The sequence below is a fragment of the Cavia porcellus genome, unplaced genomic scaffold (genome assembly GCF_034190915.1).
Source record: "Cavia porcellus strain 051 isolate PalLab524CR breed Dunkin Hartley unplaced genomic scaffold, mCavPor4.1 scaffold_4, whole genome shotgun sequence".
Lineage (NCBI taxonomy): Eukaryota > Metazoa > Chordata > Mammalia > Rodentia > Caviidae > Cavia > Cavia porcellus.
The window spans coordinates 99,671,283-99,687,534 of record NW_026947487.1 but is presented as its reverse complement, the minus strand read 5'-3'; the positions used below and the strand labels follow the sequence as shown (position 1 = coordinate 99,687,534).

Sequence of the window (16,252 nt, the reverse complement as noted above, 5' to 3'; positions counted from 1 at the left end):
GTGCGGGGGGGTAGCTCTGAAGTTATCAGTCCCTGAGCAGTCTCTGGGGAAGAAAGTTCTGAAAAGGACAGCAACATCCCTAACCTCTACCCCCACTCCAACAGGCATCTCTTGAGAGTCCCCTTGTTAATGGGACACATGTGTAAGAAGGAGGCAAACTTTGGAGCCAGAATTCTGTCATACTCAAGCTTTAATAAGAAAAGAGACACAGAGTCCAAAATGGGGCCTCATCTTTAAGGAGCAGATTTTCTTTTCAATCCAAATCTGCATACTCTGAGCACCTCCACTGAGCTCTAAACCTGCTTGTTACTTTTAAGGAGAAAGGACACATCAAGAGTCCGCATGTATTTATGATTTCTCATACTGATCGAGCCATTTGTCATGTCCAGCCTTAGCCACATTTAAAAAGGGTGGAACGCGAAATCCTAGGCTAGCTCATTCATTGGATGGTTTTCCCAGCACTGCTTTTGAACGCTGACAACGCCATTTTACAATTTTTCATCTTTCTCTTCATGCCCCCTAGAGGCCATGTAGTTTCAAATGTGGCATGTATAATCACTCATTTTAGATGTATCTGAATAATTAGATCAGATTTACTCTAGAAAAAATGGACCCTATGTCCTTTGTTATGGAATTTTCCCTCCTCAACTTGTCAAAATCAGAGGGGTAAGATTTTGTTGGAGAAGGAGACTTTTCCTCTCTTGAGCAAAAATCCCTTTGTCTATCCTCTGCCTCCAACATAACATTCTAAACATTCAGAAAGATTTAAAGAATTGTGCAGCAAGCACCTACATTCTGTAATTAACATTTTGCTATATTCTGTCACGTTTATCTACCATCCGTCCATCAGTCCATCTTTTTTACTTCAAAATAAGTGACAAATATAAGTACAGCACCCCACCCAGTCACTTCAACATGCATACTTTTTAATTAGAATTCAACATTGTTTTATGGTTCTTTTCCGTGTGTGCGCGCACGCGCGCGCGTGTGCGTGTGTGTGTGTGTGTGTGTGTGTGTGTGTGTGTGTGTGTGTTACTGTAGACTGAACCCAAGGGTACTCTACCACTCTGCTATATATGAAGTTCCTTTTTATTTCTTATTTTGATACAGGGTTTTGCTAAGTTGCCCCAGTGGCACTCAAATTCATGATCTCTCTGCCTCAGTCTCCCACAGTACTGAACAGAATCCCGGGTTTGCACTGAGCTACATCCTCAGCCCTTTCCTTGATTTATTTTGAGACAAGGTTTCACTAAGTTGCCTAGGCTCCACTCAAACTTGCAGTCATCCTCTTGCCCCAGCCTTCCAAGTGCTGGGATTACAGGCATGCATAACCACATTCAGCTAATCTGCCACTCATAAAAATTTTTTGACAAGGGTAGTACTCATTGATTATTTTAAAATCTGATACAAATGGCTTAATATGTTTGATGAATTTCTTCTTTTCCATGGTGTGGATAATCTAGGCTGTCTTGGAGCAGAGTAGACAATTCACTTATGAATGTGAATAGATGAACTAAGGAAGGTTAATGATTGTTGTTCTATGTAAGTATGAAAAGGCATCCACAGCATTTGACCACCAATGATGTAAGGTAGGACTATGAGAGAGCTCTGCAGATGCTCAGTGAGATGTAGATGGTCTCATCAAAACTCTTTTTAAAAACTTTATTGAGATATAATCAATATGCCATATGATTTACCATTTTAATATGTACAATTCATTGTTCTTACTGTGTTTATAGAATTGTATAACCATCACCACAATCAATTTTTGAACATATTAATTTTCCCAAAAAGGAAATTCCTAACCATTGGGCGTCACATACTATCCTTTCCCAACCTCCCCATCTTAGGCAACCACATTTGCCTATTCTGTACATCACATGTAAATAGAATCATATATTTTGTGATTTTTTGTGTGTTTGACTTCTTTTACTTAGCATAAAGTTTCAAGGTTTACCCATGTGATAACATGTATCAGTGTTTTTTTTAATGACAAATCATATTGCCTTATGTAGATATATTTTAAAATTCATTCATAAGTTGATGAACAAATTAAATTGAACATAGTGTAAGATTCCAAACCCAATTCCCCTTAGTTATATGGTCCTCCTGCACTGTTTTTGTAACTCTGCCTTTGTAGCAAGTTTGAAAGTGGAAAGTATAAATTGTCAAACTTTATTTTCCTTTTTAAAGATTGTTTTAGCTAATGTGGATTTGTTGTATTTTATTTATTTATTTATTTGTTGTATATTCTTTATTTAAAAAAAGAAAAAACAAAACAGAAAAAAAGGTAGAGTAACACAGAATTCAAAAAAATCAACACTAAGAAATCAACAAACAATCAAGTTTTGCAAAAAAAAGGCAGTGGATAGGGGCTGGGGATTTAGCTCAGCATAAGCACCTGCCTTGCAAGCAAGCAGTCGTGAGTTTGATCCCTGGTACCGATAAAAAGGAAAAAGACCAAAAAAAAAAAAAAAAAAAAAAAAAAGCAGTTGAGATTTCTATAAGGATTGTGTTGAATCTGCTGATCAAATTAGAAAGTATTGCAATATTAACAATATTAAGTCTTCCACTCCATGAACGTGAGATGTTTTTCTACTTACTTAGGTCTTTTAAAATTTCTAATATTTTGAAGGTTTTAGACTCTTATACTTCTTTTGTTAAACTTACTCATAATTATTTCATTTTTGATACTTTTGGAAATGGAATTATTAATTTCAGTTTGGATTTCTCATTGCTAATCTATAAAAATTTTTTTAAAATATCAATTTGCATCCTTCAGGCTTTGCTGGACTCATTATAGTTGTTTAGTGAATTTCTTAGGATTTTTATATAATGTACAAAATTATGTTATTAACAAGCAGAGATGGTTTAATTCTTACTTCCCAATCAGGATGCTTTTATCTGTTTGTTTGCTTTGAGGATCTCACTGTACAGTGCAGGCTGGCCATGAATTCACAATTGTAGCTCATGCTGGCCTCGAACTTGCAGTCATTCTCAGTTCCTCAGACTCCTGAGTTCTGAGATTACAGGCATACACCAACCATGCCAGGTCTAGAATGCTTTCTATTTCTTTCTTTTAAATTTTTTGGGGAGCACCAGGAATCAAACTCACGACCTCAGGCTTGCTAGGCAGGTACTGTGCCACTGAGCTATTTCCCTAGTCCCTCTCTCTTTTATGTAGCTCTCTTTTCATTCTTCCTTTAGGAGGAGGCTGGCATACCCCATGAATCAGTAGAAGACTTGTTTCATTTCAACGTTGGGGGCTGGCATTTCTCAGTTCCCAGAAGCAAACTTGCCCAGTTCCCAGACTCTTTGCTATGGAAAGAGGCTTCAGCATTGACCGCTTCAGAAAACCAGAGGCTGTTCATAGACAGAGATGGCTCCACATTTAGGCACGTGCACTATTACCTCTACACCTCTAAGCTCTCCTTCTCCAGTTGTGCAGAACTGAACTTGCTGTATGAGCAGGCACTGGGTTTGCAGCTGATGCCTTTGCTTCAGGTAAGATGTTCTTCTCTTCCAAAAGTAGTGATCAGAAACAGGTGTTCCCTTGCTAAATGTATTTTTTAATATATTGAGTCCTGAGATGATTCTGTTAATGGGCAAGTGTGGCAAATGAGCTAAAGTAATGAAAAAGCACTAGGAATGTATTTCTGTTGTAGAGCACTTACTGAACTGCTTGAGGCCGAAGGTTCAAGCCCCAGTATTGCAGGGCTGGGGGTAAGTATTTTGGTTATAAAACAGTGAACAGCATGCTGGTATTGTATATTCTTAAGAACGAATTTCATCCTGACTCTGCCCTATCTCAGCAAATACCATGGACCTGGAATTTTAGGTCCACTGAGAGAATGCCTTTAGCTCTTGAAAATCCTATTTTGAGCTGTTTCTTATTTTTGTCACTGAATTCTGAAGAGAGAAAACTTTAGAAATTGTAGAGTTTGAGGGGCTGGGGATTTAGCTCAGCGGCATAAGTGCCTGCCTTGCAAGCAGGCAGTCGTGAGTTTGATCCCTGGTACCCATAAAAATGAAAAAGACCAAACAAACAAACAAACAAACAAACAAAAAAAGCAATTGCAGAGTTTGCTAAAATCTGAAATATTTATCAATATTACCTCTTGATGGGTGTTGCGGAGCATGTCTGCAGCCCCAGCTCTTGTGGGACTTGAAACAGGAGAACTGTTTGAACACAGGAGTTGGAGATGACCCTGGGAAATTATAAATGAGATCCCCATCTCAAAATGAAAGAAAATATCTTCTCATTGTACTTGTTTAAGTATGCAACATTCACTTTTGGCAAAATTAAAGTTCTCCAGTCTGCAGAATGTTGCATTTGCCTTCAGGTCTTTTCTTCCCCCAAGAAACTTCTGCTTTTCTTATTTTAAGAGCTATAAGGGGGTGCTGGGGATTTAGCTCAGCGGCATAAGCACCTGCCTTGCAAGCAGGCAGTCGTGAGTTTGATCCCTGGTACCGATAAAAAGGAAAAAGACAAAACAAAACAAAAAAAAAAAAGCTGAAAGGACCTCTACTTATAAGTTATTATAATACCACCACAAAATTACCTTCTTAAGTTTTCTCCAAACCACAGAAATCATTTCTGTGGCTGATCCTGAATAGTTCATTGAATGAGAAATTTTTTAAACCAGATCTAAATATTATGATTGGAAAGATCACTGGCCATATTCCCATTAATTCCACTATGGAAACAAGGTATCGTTTATTCCATCTCCACAAGTGTTCACCCAACAAGCTCCAGTGTAGCTTTCCATACCACCAATTATGTTTCCCCAACAGCTCTCAGAAAAAATTGAGACGGACCACGTGTATCTGGGTCGTAAAGGAATAAGAACATTTCATAGTGTGTGTTTATGGTTGCTCTTTACTAAATAATTCAATGTTTTCTCTTAAAAGTGAGTGTATATTCAGAAATAAAAATCCCTTAACATACTCTAGGACAAGATGTATGGTTCTTCTGATTGTTTCCTAACTTCTCTCGAGTGAAGAAATGGATAACTATAATTGCTTATAAGGGGCTTTGAGGTCAATTAAATGGCCTGGCATTTCAGGAGTACTAATAACTCTATGCCAAGGCACCACTTTGTGGGGAAAGGTAGAGAATAACTTGCTTATTGCAGAAAATCAAAGAGATGAAGACAATTTTATTTTTATTTTTTATTTTAAAGGGAGTACAACAAAACAGTAAAAAGAAACAAACAAAACAGGGATAGAACAGTAGGAAATCCATAATTGTTACTATATTGCATATTGTTATCCTCTACATAGTTGCTCAGACTACTGGCCCTGGGCCTGCAAAGTCAATCAAACAACATAAATGTCAGGTTGCTTCTCTACTTCAGTTATCATCTCAGCCTGTGTCACAGCTGGTTGCTTACAAGTGGTGGTGGTGGGGACGGGAGGTGGAGGCAGCTTTCTTGCTGTTTCTCCCCATTTTGCAGGGCCGTTGCCCCTGCTTTTCTTATTTTTGCTGAGTCCTGAATTACCTCTCTTCATGAGTTTCAACTCTCAGTTCAGATCCTTCCTATGTCCATGGGACCCACCTCTCTCCTTCTCTTCCTCATGTTGCTGTATTCCAAGGCCTAGGCACCAAAAGTTGGAGAGGTTCTTTCTCTGCTGCTCACCACACTGCCTTTTCTCAGGAGTCTGAAGAACCATTTTAAAGAATACCAGCCTAGCCATGTGTGGTAGTTCATACCTGTAATCTCAGCCCCCTGCGAGGCTGAGGCAAGAGGATCACAAGTTTGAGCCTAGACTGGGCAATTTAGATACTTAACAAGACCCTGTCTCAAAATAACAAAAATAAAAAGACTGGGAAATGTAGCTCAGTGTGAAGGCCCTGGGTTCAATCCTCAGGAAAAAAAAAAGAAAATTAAAAAATATATATATATAATCAATCTAAACCTATTATGCAAACAGTTTATTAAATCCTTTAACCCTTTTGCTGACCTCTCTTTCCAAATTGAAACAAAATACATCTGAAAAACAAATTCAAAATGGGAGGCAATAACTCAGAAGCCAATGAGTTGTTCTGTTCCAAAATTTCATGATGTGTCAGCAGTAGAATTTGAAGAATTACAAGGATCTGCCTCCCTTAAACAGACTGTGAAACAAATATTTGGAAATGATGTTTTCAAATAAATAAACATTTGGACTGGCCCAGCTCAAGTGGTGTTTATTCACTGAAGCAAAGTGTAAATACAGCTGGGAACCAGCAGCTCTTCAAGCAAAGCAACAACCTCACACATTTCTACCACTTGTCTCACTTTGAAAGCCAATCCAGATACTCAGGTCTTTGCCTAAATGGACATTTTGCTTGGAGAAAATGTACTTTTTGCCAATTCTTAGTTTAAAGATCTTTCTTCGGCAACTCCACTTAATGCATTCAGTTAGGATTTATTGAAAGCATTCTGGGTTCTAGGCATTATTTCTATGAGTTTTAGGGAAAATGGGATGATACAATAAAAATATAATGTGATCCATGTACATAAGTGATTATATATATATATATTTTTTTTTTTTTCAACGAAGCCTTACTTTGTCATGCAGGCTGGAACTCCTGGACCAAAGAAATCCTACTGGCTTAGCCTCCAGAGTAGTTAGGACCACAGGTATACACCACCCTTCCAGATTCTCATGTGTTATTTAAAATTTCTCTATTACCCATAATTTTAATCAGTAAAAATCAATAGGTGATATTAATTTTAATATTTTATTTAATCCAATATTTTCAAAATATTAGCTCAGTGTGGAATCAGTACTTAAAATTGATAGTTTATATTCCTTTTTTGCACTAAATCTTCACAATCTGAAATGTGTGTTATATTTATAGCACATCTCAGATCCTAAAATTCAAGGGGTAGCCATATGTGACCAATGGCCACCACATTAGACAGAACATATCCAACCTGCTCTAAGCTGTTAGTGTTCCTCACTGTAGGGTCCTTCAGATTTAACCCCTAAGGATAAAAGTAGGACTTTACCTCTTGCTAACCAAAGTTTATGTGTACTTACCAGATCATATATCTTATTCAGGTTATCTGTAACATGGTAAGCTTTGTTGGAAAGTAGTATAGAATGAGCCAACAGGTAGAACAAGATGGGAAGCTTCTGCAGGCTGGGCCCCTGTACCCCCACTGCTGCTCTGCTGCCCCCCCTCACATCCCTGCTCCTTATCTCTCCCATTCCCACTCCACAGCCCACCCCAACCCCTTTTTCTCTATCTTGTAGCTTTGGCCTCCAAAGGGGTCACTTGGAGTCTATTATTGTCTTGATTCTGATTTTTGCTTTAGTTTTTTTTCCACTGAGGCATTTTATTTGCACGTTTTACATTCCTAGAAAAAGATCCCAGGGTTTTCCCTCCTATGTGTTTTCATCATGCTTACTCATGGTCCATGATACAAACTGAGGTGGTCAATACAATGAAACCAAACTGACAGGATGGGAGCAGAGAGTCAGAGATTTAGCTTAGCAGCGTTTGCCAGCATTGTGCACCATTACGGCAGCACCATCTTTGGTGGAAAGATGCTTTGTTTTTTAAACAGGCTCTCTTTATGTAGTTCAGGCTGCCTTGAACTCACTATGTAGCCGAGGCTAGCTTGAACTGAAAGCCATCCTCCTGAGGATCCAAGGTTCACTGCAGGATTACAAGGCATACTCTACCACTCCTGGCTTTTGACTCTGATTGTAACAGTGTGTATTGAGCACCAAACCACACAAAATTCTGGAGATCCAATAGCCATTCAATATCAGGTAGAGATAAGTGCCACAAAGAATAGGACAATGAAATATTATGCTACATGAAAGAAGTCACATAGTTCTATATAAAACAGACACAAATGACCACATATACAGAATAGGCAGATTTATAGAGATGAAAGGTAGGCTAGTGGCTGTTGATTGCTGGGGTGCAGATTAGGAAGGGTAGATGAATGAGAACCAGCAATGACTATTAAGGGTACAGGGTTTCTTTCTGGAGAATTGAAATAGATTGGGATGATGATTGAACAACTCTGTACTAAAAACCAATGAAATTACACTTTATAGTTTATAGTATGTGAAAAACAGTTGAAAAAAGATTGATGGGTGCTGGCTTGATATTAGCTCAGGGATCTTCAGACTAGCCCATGGATCAAATCCAGCTTACCTCCTTTTTTGTGTAGAGTCCATCAGCTAAGAATAGTTTTTACAGGCTGAAGATTTACTTCAGCAGTATAATAAGAGTAACATATTGTGGCATGTAAGAATTATATAAAATTAAATTTTTAGTGTCCATAGATGCAAAGGAAGTACATCCATGCTTATTTATGTATTGTCTGTGGCTACTGTGAGCTACAACACAGAGCTATTTGATTTGACAGAGGCCGTAGCAAAGCCTATAATATTTAGCATCTGGCCTTTTATAGAAAGAATGCACTGGTTCCTGGCCTAGACATTATAGGGGCAAGGGAAGAAGCAGGAAGACCAGGCTCCTACAGCATCCAGGTAAAAGGCAATGATGGTTTGGTCCAAAGTGGTAATAGTGCGGGGAAGAGCATTCCTATTCTGGATAAGCCTTGATAGCAGAACAGCAGGGATTGCTGAGGAAGGGGATGTAGGATTGAGGGAATGGGAAGCTCCTTTGTCTCTGTCCTGAGAAACGATGTGAATGATGAATTCTGAGGAACATTCAAGTGTAGGGCAAAAAGTCAAAGGTTAGGATTTGAACATGGTACATTTGAGAAGCAATGGAAATACAGTAAATATCTAGGTATATTTAGTGAAGAGTCATGGGAAAAGTTTGTGAGATATAAATTGGGAGCCACAAAAGCTAATGTGTAAATCTGTGAACCTAGAAGCTTTGGAACATTGTATGTTTTTCATAGAGGAAATACAGAGTAGTCATTATAGGGCTGTACATTATAGAGCTTCCCAGAACTTTCTGTGTAATTAGGGAAGCCCTCTTTACCTAAATCTAAGCTGTTCTGAGCCTTTCGCATGCCATAGGTCTGATTGGGAGTCACAGCTCCCTTTTCAGAATGTAGTATTTCTGGGGCTGGGGATTTAGCTCAGTGGTGTAATCGCCTGCCTTGCAAGCAGGCAGTCGTGAGTTCAATCCCTGGTACCGATAAAAAGGAAAAAGACAAAAAAAAAAAAAAAAAAAAAAAAAAAAGGATGTAAAATTTCTCTGCAGGTCACTCACAAGACTTCAAGGTTCACTGCAGAGTATTGATTCCTTTCTGTTTTCCCATTGAAGCCCACTGAGGACATAGTAGATAGCAATGTTAGCAGTACATGCTACCTGGTTTTATTTGTTATTTTTGCTGCTGAAGTTTGAACCCAGGGTGTTGATCATGGTAAGAACATAGTCTGCTACTGAGCCACACCAGCCTCCAGGCCCAGCTTTTCTTTTTCATTGCCTTTAGGAGACTTCTAGCTTTGAACCTTAAATCACTCAACTTAAAAGCAGACTGTCACTAGCAAGCAACCCAAATATGCTTCCATTCTTTGTACTCAAAGGAGCCAGGGAGTTTTCATGTTGATCACACAAATTGTGTTTTAGGAAAAATACCAGTGTCAGTCTCATATTTCCTGTTACTCATGATATAAGGACAGATTGTTAAAGTGATCTTGGAAAGATCACATAAACAGAAGATATTCATCCCAATAATGTAGCTTGCTGAGAGTATGGTTAAGTGAACAGCTCAACTGGAAATCCTTTTACATGACATTAGGATCCTCACAGGTGACCCTATCTGCTTGTCCTGCCTATTTCCCAACACATATACATTCTCATGTGCAAACACGGCTGTATACACATGTGCATGTACACACACACTTGCAGGTTCAAACACATCCAATTACCTTTTCACTTGCTCTTTCCTCTTTCTAGAATGCTTCCCTGTTTAAGATTTGTCCTAAATGAGTCCCACAAGAAGCCTAACCTATTCACACAACAGTACTCCTAATCCAATAGTGCTAATCCAACAGGAATCATATAGTCACATATCTTTCTTCCTTGCTGAACTATATTGATGTTTGCATTCCTAGCATTTTTCATAGCACCTATCACTTATAGGTGCTTAATAACCATCTGCTGAGCGATGAAGAAGGCTGAACCCACCTCTGGAGTCAACAGAGGAGAGGCAGATTTGAAATGCTGGGAGTCGTGTCTTGTTTGTTTCTTTGGCTGGTAACAGCTGTTCTGTATATCTTTTTGTTCTGCCGGGCCTTGGTTTCCCTTCAGTGCTAAAGCAGTGCTGGCATTCCTCAGCTTTACAATGCAGCTGAGGATTTGCAAGCTACCCGGGCTGATTACTAACACACTCTTCCAACAGCCCAACAGAGCATAAGGCATTTCCAAGGACTGCTGCTGCTTTGGAAAGACTGTGAAATCCCAAAGCTTTGCCAGCAGGGTGTAGCTGTCAGCCATCTCTTGACAGCATACACATGCTCCCCCCCCTCCATCATTTTTGTATTGCTTCTAATTGATACATTTTTTTCATACTCTATAGGCCAAAAGCAATATTAGTCATCCTTGCGCTAGCAATAAGCCATCTGAATGCAGGTCTGTGGTTCCCTAAAGATATCCAATAAATTTCTAGGTCATAATATGTGGAGAATAAAATTTCTAGTAAGTAATATTCATGCAGATGAAAGTGGACTTTGAAGTTAGCCACAGAAGACCTGTGGCAACTTTACTCAGCAAAGGCAAAGGGCACTGGAAGCCCAGGCTCTCTGGAGTGTTCTTCATTCACTCATTCATAGCAAAAGTGCATTGTTCTGGGTGACATAAATGGGGCAGAGAACGAAACAAGCAAAATCCTTAAGGTCTTGAGAGGGTTATATTTATTAGAGCAGCATGGCAGATCATAAATAAGGGGGCTGGGGAATGCTTGCTTTCTGTAGTTTCTTGGGGTTTTTTGTTTTGTTTTGAGACACAGAGTCTCACTGTGTAGTTCAAACGGGCCTTGAACTCATCACTATGTAGCCTAGGTTGGCCTCAAGCTTACAGTGATCTTCCTGCATTCGCCCTCTGAATACTGGGATTACAGCCATGTGCCACTGTGCCTTTCTACTTTCTGTGGTTGCTTACAGCGCCCAGGTGGCTTCCTGTCAGTAGAAGACTTGTATTTCTAGGAATCTGAACAGGGATTGGCTGAGAGAATTTAGAAAATAACTTTGCTGAGTTTCCTGACCTTGTACAAAATTGATTCGTTGGTTCAACATGCAGCATGACTCCACTAGGATCTTTGTAGATTTGTCTCTCTGTCTCTTTGCCCTTCCACTCTCCATTCCTCCCTGCCTCCATCTCTCTTTTTGCTGTCCTGGGAATTGAATTCAAGGCCTCAAGCAAGCTAGGCAAACAAGCAAGTATTCTACCATTGATCTAATCCTCATCCCTTCTTCTTTAAAATTTTGTTTTGAGACAGGGTTACTCAGGCTGGCCTTGAACACTTCCTGAGTAGCTGGGATTAGGAGCATGTCCCACCATGCCTGCTTATTTCTTTTCTTCTTAAAGGTTCCTTTTCTGAGAATCAGTGACTAAGAGCTTGAGTGCTGGTGTCCTGAGCTCCATTCCTGGCATCTCCACTTACCTAGGACACTGATTTTTCTACCTTTTCCTGGGCCATATTTCCTATGTGCTAAAAAGGAGTTATAATACCAGAGCCTGCCCTCCGGTCAGGGGAATGTAGGAGGACTCAGGTTAAAAGTGCCTGGGCAAAAAATATTACCTCTGTGACAGAATGATAGAGTCTGAATTCAAACTCAGTTATATCCCCGGTACCAAAAAAAAAAAAAATCAAACTCAGTTAAATGCAAACCTGTCCATGTTCAGCTCCTCTGCTTTTTGTATATTCCCTGCTGCCTCAATTGATTGTGAAGGGCCTTATGTACAGTGCCAAGGAGTGTCTGGACTAGATTCCATAGGCAATAGGGAACTCTGAAGGTTTTTTTTTTAATGAAAAGTGATTTGGACTCATAATGTTTGAAAGATCACTTGGGAGAAGCTTGGGGACCAGAGAACCATGACAGGAAAAAGAGAAAAGGAGAAAAAAATGGAGAGGAATCCTATGACTTTTGGTCGACTGGGTAAAAATGTTGTGACAGTCAAGTCATAGTCCCTGCTTTAAATGCTTCAGTGGTTTCTCCTAACCAGGGGACAAATCAAAGCTCCTCAGAGTTTCCAGGGTGCTCTATTTTCTGGCTCTTGTTTACTGCTCTTGGTCCATCTTCTATACCTTTCACCTTAATAAGTTCACATCCAAGGCAAGTAGTTCTGTAGACCTCCCTGCCTGAAAATCTCTCTGCCATATCCTGCCCCTGCTAGGCATTTTCCTTTGTCTCACTTCTTGGCACAGATCTACCAAGTTATCATCCTTCATGTTAATGTGCTTGAATGCCCATGGATGCAGAATCTGTTCTCACCTCTCAGATACCTTCTTGGCATCTCATGGTGATTCTTCTTTATTCATGATGCTGGAGATTGAACCCAGGGCCTTGCACACATATTAGACAAGTGCCTGTCACTGGACTATATCACGAGGTGATGATTCCTGTTTGCCTGAGGCCAAGTATTCATACAGAAACACTTCTCGGTCTGATTTTCCTCCTCAAGACAGCTGACAGTTCAACATGGAGACTAAAACTGTGTGCCATCCCTAGTCAAGAGGGACCAGAAAGCTGAGATCCATTTCTAGGGCTGTGGAAAGAGTTCCTAGGAAGTCCAAAAGCTTCATAACTGATGCTATGTCTTATATTAGCACATGCAAATTGGTGGCTTTTACATATTTCTTTTCCCCCAAACTGAGTGTGCCTTGAGTCCAAGAATGATGTCTGATTGTGGCCTTTGCAATATACAGTGAGCATCCCTTAAATGAATGAGTGAGAGTCCCATGAACGAGTGCTTATCCTATTGGGATACTGTCCTTAGGATAACACTGTCCCCGATCCTGACAGTTTCTACTTCTCCCACAGCCTTGCAAAATGGGTAAGATTCTCCCACTGTGTTCCACCTCCTTTTTTGAACCTTATGTGGTTATGTAGATGCAATTTGTAGCTGTGACCACTAGAGGGCTCTTTTTAACACTGAGTATTCCCAAGATCTGCCACATCTGTGTAGCTAGGAATTAGAAACAGGTGTATTTTTTGTTGTTGCTGCTACTGCTGCTGCTGCTGCTGTTTCTCTCTCTCTCTCTCTCTCTCTCTCTCTCTCTCTCTCTCTCTCTCTCTCTCTCTCTCTCTCTCTCTCTCTCTCTCTCTCTCTCTCTCTCTCTCTCTGATTATTGTTGAATCTGAGCTATTCTGACCATTAAAACATTTTTAGAGGAAAAGCTTAGTCATATGAAGTCTTTAAGGACCACTGCTCTACTCTCTCCAAAAAAATTACTAGGAAACTATCTTCTAGAGTAGGATCAGAAAAAAATTAGCTTGGTATTATTGTAATTTGTCTCCCTGAAGGGCTATTGATGGGGAGCAGGTTATTACGTAAGAGCAGCATGAAGACCCCCAGCCCACTCCCCTCTGTGGACATCAGCAGTGCCTAGTTGTGTACGCCACTCCTACCACACCCAGCTCTGAACCTGAGAGACCTCTTGCACACATCACAAAGCCTCTGACTTTGACCGCCTCATCAGTAAAACACTATATCTGTCTCACAGAGTTGTGTTAGGGTAAACAAGTGAACATGTGTGCAAGTGATTTGAAAATGTGGAACCCTGTGTCAGTATAAGACATTTTTGTTACCCCTTGGTCTGTCTCTTTACACCACTTCACAGCAGTGGATGCAGCAGGCTGCAGTGGCTGGTGAGTTATTCAGATTCAGATGTTCCCCAGGAAAGGGCCAACTGACCAGTAGCCACCTCGGAGAGAGGACAACTGAGCTTAGAATTCAGAGCAGCTGTGGACTGCCTCCATCTAGCAGCTCCCAGTGTCAGAGTGAGGCAGAACCAAGTTCAAGTCAGCAGGAGATAAAAGAGCCTCATTCAAACAGCTGGGAGCCCGGTGCAAGCCAGCAGATGTGGAGCGTGACTGAGGCTGGAAATTGATCACACGTATGGGGCTGGAGCAAAGCCGGTCTCAAGAACAAAGAGCACTGGAGGTGAGCCATATGAACAAGTTCCTCCAGGCCAGAGAATACCAAGCCACCAGATTGCTAGGCAGAGGGGTGTCACATGACGTCAAACTGCTGAATGTATAAATAAACGTGTTTTGGTGGTTGAGCAGTTCCTTTCCTCCCATTGGGAAGGAAGGCTCTACCTGACTTCAGCTTTCTGTCTTGTATCTTTATTTCTCCATTCTCCACTGTCCCCCACCCTGCCGGAGGAACTTTGAAAGCTGTGCTGGATCTGGCAAGCAGGAGGCACACAGAGTATCGTAGGCTGAACAAGTTGATTCGAACCTCACAGCCAGAAACCAGTCTGAATCTCAGTGGGATTAAAGATATTGGCTGGTAGGAGCTGGGAATTTAGCTCAGCGGCATAAGCACCTGCCTTGCAAGCAGGCGGTGGTGAGTTTGATCCCTGGTACCAATAAAAAAAAAAAAGATCCTGGCTGGGATTATCCCCTATCCCACTGTAAAGCTATGCCTGGCTTGCCAGAATTAATCAACATGGATATGGGTTCTGTCTGCCCACTCTGTCTACCAGTTACAGCAGAGACACCTTGAAGTGGGCATTTTTCCTTTTTTTTTTTTTTTTTGTCTTTCCTTATTTGTTTTTGTTTTGTTTTTTTGATTGTTTTCTTACTTATGAGTGTGAACATTGTTTCTACTTTTCTTGTTGTTGTTCTGTTCTGTTCTTGTTTTTATTTCTTCTTTCTCTCCCTTCTGTCTTCTCTACCAGTTTCCCAAGATTTGTCCTCTAGCCTTGCTTCTAATCTCTTCCTCTTCTATTTATCTAGCTCCCCACCACCTAACTCCTTTAAAATCTCCTCTCCTGAGGGTAAAATTAGCATACTGAGGGCTTATTTACTGCATACAATTTTCTGGTTTGTTTTGACTTTGTTATATAACTACAAATGTAGTTCATGTGGTTAAAGGTAGAAAACTAATAGTTACTACAGTTTGTCATTTAGGCTGTGTTTGATGCTATTGTTATTGCTGATTACACTACTTTAGCCAAGGTGACATAATGGTTCTAATCAGTTGTTCTTCCTGGTATTTTAAGCCTGAGACTGCCTAAGGATCAGTGTTGGAGAACCAGGGGTTAGGCTAAATAAGCAGCAATTTCTCATCCCCAATAAGTTGAAGAGGTAGGATCTTGCAACAGACTCAAAATCCAAAATCCAGCTATACTTGGAAGACATCTCTGAGTAGTCATTTCCTAAGGGTTCTAAATACTAGCAATACCTGCCTTGAGCAACTTACAATCATCAACCGAGGAATTAAACTAAAAAAAAAAGAAAGAAAGAAAATGAGAAGTCACTTTAGTAAGATGCAACCCCAGACTTCCAGGTCACCAAAGCCAACCTCAGAGAGCAATGAGATGGAATAATTTAAAAGCCACCCACCTGGACTCTCTGAAGTGGTAACAGCAGAAGTAACAAAGCAGATGAATAAGACTAGATAATATGAAATCAGACATAATCTCTTAGATAACTACGGAGATGGTGACCATAATGAAAGACCTGCTTAGTGACTTTAGAGAAGATAAAGATTTCTTTTAAAAAGGAGCTTAGGAAAATGATAGAAACCAGGAAAGAAATGGAATTCATGAAACAGATTCAAACAGACATTCAGGAGATTAGAGGGTTATTGAAAGTATGAGCAGTGGCTGGGGATTTAGCTCAGTGGCATAAGCACCTGCCTTGCAAGTGTGTGGTCATGAGTTCAATCCCCAGTACCGATAAAAAAGAAAAAGACAAAAAAAAAAAAAAAAAAAAGTATGAGCAGCAGAATGAGGCAATGTGTGAACATAATTTCAGATATAAAAGACAGAATTGCACTTAGCAATCACGAAAAAAAAGATTTCTTAAAAATAGCAAGGGGTCATGAAAAATCAATCCAACAGCTGCTAGATGATGCAAAGAAGAATAATGTAAGATTGACTGAGTTAATGAAAAAGGAGGAAATAGCACAAATAACATTTGGAAAACATAAAACCTGTCATGAATATAATGGCAGAAAACTTTCCAGGCAGGGAAAAATAATTTAACATACAGATAAGTGAGGTATATAAAAATTCAATTAGCCTGATAAAAAAATATACACCTAGACATATAATAGTCAAGATTCCAGAAATTCAACATAAGAACAGAA

The 16,252-nt window shown here is 40.0% G+C and overlaps 1 protein-coding gene across 2 annotated transcripts in view; it reads left to right on the top strand.

Annotated features, from left to right (window-relative positions):
• Kctd19 (potassium channel tetramerization domain containing 19) overlaps nucleotides 1-16,252 on the top strand; it is a 35,244-nt gene that overhangs the window by 734 nt on the left and 18,258 nt on the right. For both annotated transcript variants that reach the window (XM_063247505.1, XM_063247503.1), the window contains exon 2: nucleotides 3,208-3,504. In XM_063247505.1, coding sequence (XP_063103575.1) covers nucleotides 3,208-3,504 — 297 coding nt within the window. The remainder of the gene's footprint in view (nucleotides 1-3,207; nucleotides 3,505-16,252) is intronic.